Genomic DNA, 9,587 nt, shown 5'->3' on the forward strand with positions numbered 1-9,587 from the left:
ATTAACTTTTCCGTCCGCTATACATATCTTCTACCTATGCTGTTTATTACATATTCTTCGTACCAATAGAGAGAGAGGAGCCGCTAGGTTAGATTGAACAGATAAAGCAGTTGCATCTTTATAACCAAAATATCTTATTTCGAAATTATTTTTATAAATCTTATTTAGATTAATTGGGGATAATTTAATCTCTTAAATAAGAACTATCCAAGACTTCTACTACTTGCTTTCAAGAGTGCTAAAGATAAAGATGCCGTTTAGTATTACTTTTGGAGTGCCAAAAAAAATCTCATAAAGGTTAGAAGCTCTTTTAGATAATTTTGAGACAAAATCTCTATTACCTAATACCAAACGAGACTCCAGCAAAATTTATTTCTGATGTTAGCTGATATAAACATATTAGAAGTTTGCTATTTCATTTAGCCAGTGATAATAGCAGAAATCTCGTGTCTGGAATCTTCCCGTTGAATGGCAAACGCTTTATTCAATTCTACCAACAAACAATACCATGAATTTGTTAACCTGGACTCCCACCGATGCCAACTAATGTCTAACAATGTAATCTATTAAAAAGAAAATGAATTATGCTCGCTGGCCACCAATTAGTTCAATCAACTAAAGCACACCTTATAAACGAATACTGTTGCATTTTTTTCTTTTCATATAAGATCAAGCAGTAGAGCGACCTCTTCATCCTCTCAGATCCAGTTGCATGGTCGAATCATGTTGTCTGTGTCACAACAAGAACTGATCAACTCCCCTCATCAACTTGGGCATAGAACACATAGAACATAAAACTTTCTTCCATCATTCATTGAAGCCTGGAGGCTCTGAATTCTTCTGGATCTAGATTAAATCATATGACCTGACTGCATGATCAAATATGAAGCATGAGAACACAAAAAACGATCAAGCATGAACTTAGAGCAGTAAACGATGCAAAGATATAGCAAACTTGACTGAGAACAGACTTCATGACACCGAAAAAATAAAAAGACCAAGAACAATCAACAGGATATAATTATCAAATGTTATTACACATGGGTGACATCTGTACACAAACTAGGATCATGATGGTGGTGATTCAGCACCGTCATGCAAAGCACAGCAGACAGCTGCTTTGTGGTGCCCTTGATACACTCTGATGGCTTCCCCTGTGGACATTGACCAGAGTCTCGCAGTAGTATCAGAAGAAGCTGCATATAGCCAAATTTTATCATGTTATGCTCACAGAATTGGAAGGGCAAATCAAGGATACAAAACACGAAGTTATTTATGCTGTATCTAGTACCTGTTATCAGATAAGCACCATCCACAGAGAATACACAATCCCAGACCCAGCGCTGGTGTCCTGAGGATACATGGAGAATCGATGAGAGCTTATTCACAAAAATAGGGATTAGGTGAAATGCCGAGAGAGATGAAAACTAGCTTGGAATCTGATGAAGGTTTTCTACCTGTTAAAGTTCGCTCCAAGGTGAAACCGTCAACATTCCATATCTTGACAGTACGATCAGATGATGCAGTGGCAAGATACCTAGAAATAGTTCAGTGAGAACTTGTAAGATCCTAAACATGAATACTGCATACATGAGGATCCAAGCTCAGTTATACCAAGAAATTGCCCTGTGGCTAATTATTTGAATGATGCCTATGAAGATATTATAGTTATGATTATGTGATCAAAAAATTCCCCTACAATGTCATGATGGAAGTTAATACTCCGGAGAACAAAAATAAATGAATTATTACTGTTTTTAGCTGCTAGATAACTCTAAGATCACATACCTCTGAGGATCACAGAATTCTGGTGAAAGTAAGCATTTTAAGATGTAGCCGTCGTGTGCTTGTAGTTTATGCAGTGGTTCGAAGTATGTCATTGTCTGCAGCAGGTTGAATGCCAGTTTGGAAATCAAAATTTGCAAATCAGTGATCATAAACTAGACACAGGAAATAAGATACCTGTGTTCCCTTGAGCAAGCGCCAAACATAACATGTTCCATGGTTATTTGCAGCAACGACCATGCTGCCATCCCACATTACTGTTAGAGACCTCACAGCTGTATCAACCTCCGGTACCTGCACTCAAGTGAAAAATAGGGTAAAAAACCCTCCTTGTGTGGTAAGTCTCCTTCAAGATAAGAATATTGTCACTACTCAGGAATATATTACAAGAGCAGTAATTAACTTTCACCATCTTACTATATTATGCATGTACTTACCAACTCACAGCTGCATGAATTTGCAGTTAGATCCCACACCCGTATATTTCCATTTTGATCACCAGATATTAATTCTCTCTGCAACATGATAAAGTTATTGATTAGATAGAGGCATTCTTCAAGTTGGAAGACAAATTTGGACCACAGTTTACCACTATAACAGGATAGAAACTGCATCAGCATCAGAAAGAAGAGGGGTATTGCACATCAAAGTATTAGGTCCACGTAAAAACAAAGCAAGCACGCATACACACACAAGAAGAAAAGTATTAGGTCCAAGTATGAGAAATTGAATGACAACAAAGATCAACCAATAGCGACAGCATGCAATATGTTCTAAGATCAAATTAAAGGAAGCTTGTATCAGTAGAATATATATCTCATGTTTGGTATCTATCAAATCAATAAGAAAGTACAAACTGAAATAGTTGACTCATGGCTGAAATAATGCAAAAGTATAAGAAGTAAAATAGTCCATCTAGTCTTTCATGTCTAATGCATAATTCCAAAACACCACACCAGTTCGATAATTAATATTCATTTTACTTTAACAAGATAACAAACTGAAAGATCATATGTTGCAATTTCTTTCGCCAGGATCCAACATGTTCGTCTACAAACTACTAAACCATCAAAAAAACTCTTCCTATTCCCAAAAGCACATATTAAGTGGAAGATAACAGATGCAGAACTGGGTAGAGTTGTATGAATATTATGGATGCAATATTTGGTTCCCCAGATCCCCTTTTTCTGAAGGACTAAGGGATCATGGAGCGCCAGCAATGCCCACCTAATTATCATCAAACACAAGTAACCAATCTTTTTTTAAGCAGTTTTTACAGCATGAGGGTGCATGTCAGTAAATCCCAACTTTAGTCATTCAGAGATTCACCTCATTTGCATTCATCAACCCCCACATTTCTCTTTAATCATTCTCTAACTCTAAGTGATTTGCTTCAAATATAATTTCTCATAACTTCTGTGGAATGTACTTCAGTACACTTTTAAAAGGCCCCATCATTATACTATACCTTCCCTTACTTCATCAACACACTCAGAGCTAAAACTTTTCTCCTTTACATTGTCTAACAACTTCTACTTGCTGTTCTAGGATATGTTTGAGACTTTGCTAATCAGTTAAAAGAAAAATTAAGCAACCAATTTGTTCAAACATCCAACCCATTCCAGAACAATGGAAACCAACTTTTTAGAAAGATCCTGAGACAAACACATCTCTTTTGTATCAAAAAGGGTCTAGCTTTTAGTTCAGCCTCAATAACTTGAGAGGACCAGCATGCACATTAAGGACCAGCATGCATATTATGGACCAACTGAACTGGAAAGAGTGTCATGATTAACATCAATTGCAATTATTGCATGGTTTCACAAACTCGAAGAGACAAGAAAATTGAAAGTTCATAACAATTCCTATCATGCAGTGATATTTTTCATTGAAAAAAAAAGTCTACTAAAGACAGCCAGAGTTCCTCTGTTGTAATTGTTACTTACCGGCCCCAGCAGGAAACAAAATAGGGATGGGGAATGCTCTAACAGTATTTCTTTAAAAAAAATAAAGGCAATTTACAACTTATATGGCTTAGAAATCGGTACAATTGGAAACAAGCTATGGGCACCATTAGAGAAATATTTGATATATATATATCCAATAATAATGATATCAAAAAGCTGATTTAGTAGTAGATTGCATCGTGGTCACATCAGAAAAAGAACCGCAAGTCGCATCATAAGTTGAACCTGGTTTGGATGTAGAACCACTGTGTTAACAGCTGCCCGACTTTCGTATTCTCGTTGGCAAATCGCAGTCCTGATACAGGGATGCAGAAAATAAAATGTGAAGCACGAGAACATCAAGATCAGGTAACAAATTCAAATGTATAAGGAAGAGGCCACATAGTATGAGTCTACCGATGTGCACCATATAGTCCTCTATAACTTCTTGTTTTTCAAAAATACTTCTATAATTGATCCAAGACAATCATTTGGCCTATCGTGGATTAATCTAGCCACTTCGGATAGGGCGAACAAGCTTCGGGAGCAAAATTCATCATATCTAAGACTCAATTGAGTACTGAAATTTTAGGAAACCATAACTTCCAATCCAGGAAGAATTTGGCTACATAGTTGTAGATGAAACTGATGGAGTCAAGATTAGCTTCTTCCTAAATTTAGATGTTTTTTAAAAAATATTATTTTTTCAAGTTGAATCCTCTTTAATCAAGAGAGGAATTCAGGCCATTTTGGGATGGATTTCACTAGCATAAAAAGAGGAAAGTTTTTATTCTCTTCTAACTAGAAGAGGAATCCTACTCGATTAAATGAGAGTGGACCTCTATAGAATGGTAAAGAACTTGCAACTTCTTCTCTCTTAGGTGGAAAAAGAATCCGACTCAAATAAGGAGGACCTCACTAGTATAATAGAGAGCAAATGCCATGATTTTGAGAAGGGAATAGAGGGAGTGAAAACAAAGAGCATCCACCTATTAGAATCTTAGAAGAAGGAGTGAAAGCAAAGAGCATAGACTCTACTTGTCTCATCCATGATATGTACCACAATTTGTGGATCATGAAAACCTAATGAAAATGAAGGGGCTTAGAGCACTGCACTAAAAGTTTATTGTTTTGTTGGAGGAATTCAAGTTGAGTGGGTGGAAGGAAATCCTTCCGTCAACCCTATTGGATCAATAATTTTCATTCTTTATGTAATTCAGAAAGCTTCTATCAAGAATGACTCCACAAAACCATATGGGATTCCAAGTCAGTTTAATTTTGATAATCGGCAAGCTAGGGACCAATTCAGCATATAAGTGTTGTAGATAACAAATGGTACCTTGCAATATGACACGATACCCCACCCCACAGTCAGAAAATTGAGGAAGTTAATACATCCATTAAAAACTTATGTAGGATGGCATGATTCAATGAAAACAAGTTGTTTGTGATACCTTAAATCCCATATTTTTACTGTACCATCTTCAGAACCTGAATACATCCAATTCCCATCACATTGAAATCCCACCGCCATCACATTATTAGTATGAGAATCATAGCTTATAACCTGGCACCATACAGTGCAAGCAAAACATTACAATCTATAGAAATACACATTAAAAAGATGATAATCTTCTGAAACATAAAGACATACGGGTTGCGGGCTGTTGGAGTTAACATCAAAAAGGCGGATGTGAGAATTTCCAGCTGCAGCTAGGAATCGCTTATCGGGGGTTATCTCCATCCTGTTGACTTGCTGCAGACATCACAGATGAAAAATCACATTATAATTGTAAAAGGATTTAAGATCATTGGAATTTGTATAAATCTCTGTCCAAAATGAAATTTATGCAAGTGTAGAGCATGTATCACCCTGCCATTTCTTAAAATAAACCTTTATTACTCTCAGCAGGATAAGTTGGGCATCTACGATACATGAAGCTCCACGCCAACGTTCACAAACAATATCCCACACATGTTACATCACAAGAACTTTCAACAGAGTAACAGAACATGCAGTTGAGCTGTATCCGTATATAATAAATTTAATGTAACAACATATTATCCAACAGCAGCATGTACTAGCTGCAACTTTTCATGAAAATAGAAATTCCGTGTCACATTCTCAGTATATTAGATAATATCCACTAAAATACTCAGTTCAGTGCAAAGAGAGGCATAAGGTATCCTAGATTGCCCCAAGAATAGCATAAAAGCCATGCACCAGCAAGAAATGCACGTGTTGCCTTGGAACACCAACACAAGCAGACAAAACTGTAAAGCCAGCATATTGTTCTTGGCTAAAAATCCAATTTTAAGAAGCAAATCGCTTACAAGAATGTTGTCTGTCGTATGTTTAAACCATCACCCACAGAATCACGATGCAGTCGAACGATAAAAGAAGTGAAGAATCAAACTAAATTGTAAAAAACAGAAAAAGAAGCCACGAAAATTTAACATAAAAGAACTCACGGAATCGGGGTACTGAATGGTGCGGTAGCACCGGCCGCTCTTGGCCTCCCAGAACCTGATGGTATGGTCATATCCAGCCGTCGCAAGAATCACCGAAGGCTGGCCCATCTTGAAGCCCTCCCCCCTGCCAATCCATCGATCCACGAAATTAGAAGCCATAACAACAACTTCCAGTCAAGAAAACTTTCAGGACATATCATAATATGCGAGGGATGAAGAGTTTTTTTTTTTACCCTCGAAAGCCCAACCGATTGCTTTGCCCTTCTATTGGATCATGACTCGGCCTCAGCCTCCCATCGATAGTAATCCATTAAAGAGAGATGGAGAGAAGCATTTACCTGAGAGAGACGGAAGTAAATCCAACAAGAAAAGGGTTTAGCTGCGAGTATGAATGATTTGAGATATTACTCCAGACCAAGAAGATTGAGTAGCATAATCGTAACCTTGTAGCCAGGAATGTAATCCATAGTTGTTCGTTGGCGGTCTAGGGTTTTGGGACAGCGCCGGGGAGACTCACCGAAGTAAACTCAGCGATCGGAAGACGGGTTTTGGGCGCGCCTGTTAATAAGCCTTGGCGCGGCTGGCCATGGCCCGGTGAAGTCATCTAGAAACACAAATCCAGCTCCAAAAAAACTCTGTGCCTAACCGAGTTTGAAAACATAATATCGCACCTCTTATTTGCCGATGTCTGCTTCTAGCTCGAACCACGAGACTCACTACCAGGACCATCCAGAACATTTTTGAGAGCTATTGTGAAACGTTCAAGCAATGGGTCAACCTTGCCAAGTCGGCAATCAATTTCAGCCCGAAGGCTCAGCTGTGAGTGAAGACAACCATCAAAAAAATATTGGGAGTGGGAGAGCAGAAGGGTACTTACTATAAGATATTTGGAAGTCCCCATCACGAGGCTGTCGTCCCAGAGGTGGTGATTGTGCCGACATTGAGGTGAGCATCAGATGCAGGATCGAGGGTTGGTAGATGGGTGCACTTTCAATGATGGGCAGAGTGATGCGCTCGGTTCTCAGTTCGATTTCGGTCTTACTTACTATCAAATACCATAGTGCCGATGACGTTCTTGAGGTCACTGGAACAAAGATTCCAAAATTTCATATGGGGCAGACAGGTGGTGCGGACACCAGTGCCAAGTCAGCTGGTCGCCACAGGATCCAGCCAGTTTAGCGGGCCCGGCCAGTTTATTTTGGATTGATTTATTTTAGTTGGGTTTATTTTATGTTGATTGGGTTTATTTCCATATTGTTATTTTAGGGTCTTTTTGGGATTATTTTATTTGTAAGGATCTTTTTATTATTTTGTGACCCTATATATATATATGAGCCCATGCAGGTTTAATGAATGAATGATTGATTGAATGATTAGCCTCCTTTCTCTTCTTCTTTCTTCTCCTTTCTCTTCTTCTTCCTTTTCTCTTCTTCCTCCCCTCTCCTTCTTCTCTCTTTCTCCCTCTTTTTTCTACTGTCTTGCATCAACTTTGATATCAGAGCAGTCCGGCTTTGCCCCTGTTGCCAATGCCCCGATCCAGTTTCTTCATCTATTCCCTCTCTCTCGGCTCACACACACAAGGGAAAAGAGGAAAGATATTCCCATCGCTGGATACCCCCACAGCAACCCGGGAGCAAAAAAAAATCGAGAGAAGAAATTTTTCTTTCCCATGGACAACCTGATTTCGAGCCACAGCCACCACCGAGGCTAAGAGAGAAGTCCTTCCATGGACAACCTTTATGTCTCCCTCCCCATCTCCTCGCCGCATGCCGATGCACACTAGATCCATCGCCGCCGCCCGTGACCACATTACCACGCGGCCGTAACGCCCCCCCTCCCCGAACCCTACTCCAACAACAACCCGAGAGGTTCATTGGGTTGTAGAGGGTTAGCGGAGCGAACCGCGCCCGTTAACCCGAGTCCTGTAAGAATCCCCCCCCAAAAAAAAAAAGAAAAACAAGAGAAAAAAAAAGGTACTTGTCATCATCTTTTTCCTCTGGCTGCATGCCGCGCCTCCACCGCCTCCGTCTCCCCGTCGCCGCTCGCACTCCGCCCCTTCCGCTGCTCACCTTCTTTCACCGCGGCCATCCACAGCGTCGCCCATCCTTGCCGCGACCGCCGTCGCCGCTCCACTGCAGCGCCGCCTTCGTCTTGCCACCCTCGCAACCGCCGGTCCGAGCATTTTCGCTGCAAAGCTCTGCCGTTCCGCGCCGCCGAAGCTCGCCGCTCTGCCTTCTTCTTTCCCGAGCCCACCGCCCCTCCGCACCGGCCCGTCGCACCATTCCCCAAATCTCCGCCGCACCTCGTCCATCCGCCGCCTCTGTCGCCACTTGCACCTCCACCGCGCCGCACCCCCCCCTCCGTCCATCTTCCTTCCCCCTCTTTCTTTCTCACGGGCCCGACTCCTCCTCAGGCCCACTGCCCACTTCTGCCCCGATTTCACCTTCACGGGCCAAGACTTCAGGCCCACACTACGACTGCAACCCGCCCCGACTTCCTCCTCACGGGCCCAAGCCCACAGGCCTGCAACGCCACTGCAGAGCCCATTGCAGCCTGCCTTTCTCCCTTCTCCATTTCGACCACAGCCCAGCAGGCCAGATTTGCGCCGATTAGTGAGCCGACTTGCTGCACTTAGGTCGTCACCCTCTGTCGAGTCAAGTTTATCCTTCCCTGGAAGTTTAGTTTGCTTATTTAAATTTGGCATTTAATAGTTACTTTTTGTGCTTGGTGGTTTACCTCGAAAATTCTAAAACATACGCTTCACACACCCCACGAAACAGACATAAACCCTAATAGCAGCCATCTTTATTATTAATTGTAAAGCTAAACCTTCATTGGAAGACTTACGAGGCTCTGTGACACCCGACAATCCATAGGGACTCGAACTACTTGACTGCAGCTACTTGCTGGCTTGCGTCACTTACTAGTTCCCAGTTTGAAATATTTCCTGCTACGAATTAGCTTGAAGTTTATATTGAGCATACATATTGACAATTAAAATTCATTGCATGCATTAGGTCTGCATCAGAGGTAATTGTCCTCATTTGATAGGATAGCACATAATTGAGTCATTCATTATATGCACCTTCGTAGTGGTCGTGTTATCCCGCATTCCAAATCCCAATCTATCATGGACGCCCGCATCGAAGCCCTAATGAAGGCGGTCGAAGACTTGACCACCCGAATCAGTTTAGTCGAAACCTCCTTACAAAGGATCAATGGATCCAAAGACGATAGTGTCGCCCCTTACCCCGGTCTAGACCTAGAGGATGAAGCCTAGATCCACAAGGCTCTGTTCGGCAGGATAATTTTGACAATATACCTTTTCCACTCCGCCCCCATGCCAACCCTTGCCCCAAAAAACCGAATCTCTTCCTCAGTGTT

At 41.2% G+C, this 9,587-nt stretch overlaps 1 protein-coding gene across 3 annotated transcripts; it reads right to left on the reverse strand.

Annotated features, from left to right (window-relative positions):
* Window positions 1-451: 451 nt before the first annotated feature.
* LOC103703640 (target of rapamycin complex subunit LST8) lies at window positions 452-6,916 on the reverse strand. Of its 3 annotated transcripts, XM_088705389.2 has the most exons (13): window positions 6,647-6,916; window positions 6,437-6,541; window positions 6,204-6,327; window positions 5,386-5,487; window positions 5,186-5,298; window positions 3,978-4,047; window positions 2,223-2,300; window positions 1,963-2,079; window positions 1,789-1,883; window positions 1,458-1,537; window positions 1,292-1,351; window positions 1,039-1,196; window positions 452-869 (listed from the first exon to the last, which is right to left on the reverse strand). In XM_088705389.2, exons 3-12 carry the CDS (start codon window positions 6,309-6,311, stop codon window positions 1,069-1,071), a joined length of 951 nt encoding a protein of 316 aa, XP_088561515.1. In that variant the 5' UTR covers window positions 6,312-6,327; window positions 6,437-6,541; window positions 6,647-6,916; the 3' UTR covers window positions 452-869; window positions 1,039-1,068. The 3 variants fall into 3 exon arrangements, with proteins under 3 accessions (XP_088561515.1, XP_008784780.1, XP_026659003.1); XM_008786558.6 differs by lacking the exon at window positions 452-869 and having other exon boundaries at window positions 922-1,196; XM_026803202.4 differs by lacking the exons at window positions 452-869; window positions 6,437-6,541; window positions 6,647-6,916 and adding an exon at window positions 6,542-6,614 and having other exon boundaries at window positions 922-1,196.
* Window positions 6,917-9,587: the final 2,671 nt, after the last annotated feature.

Source organism: Phoenix dactylifera, chromosome 10, assembly GCF_051530095.1.
Source record: "Phoenix dactylifera cultivar Ajwa chromosome 10, Ajwa_hap1_PhDact_Kaust_v1.1, whole genome shotgun sequence".
NCBI lineage: Eukaryota > Viridiplantae > Streptophyta > Magnoliopsida > Arecales > Arecaceae > Phoenix > Phoenix dactylifera.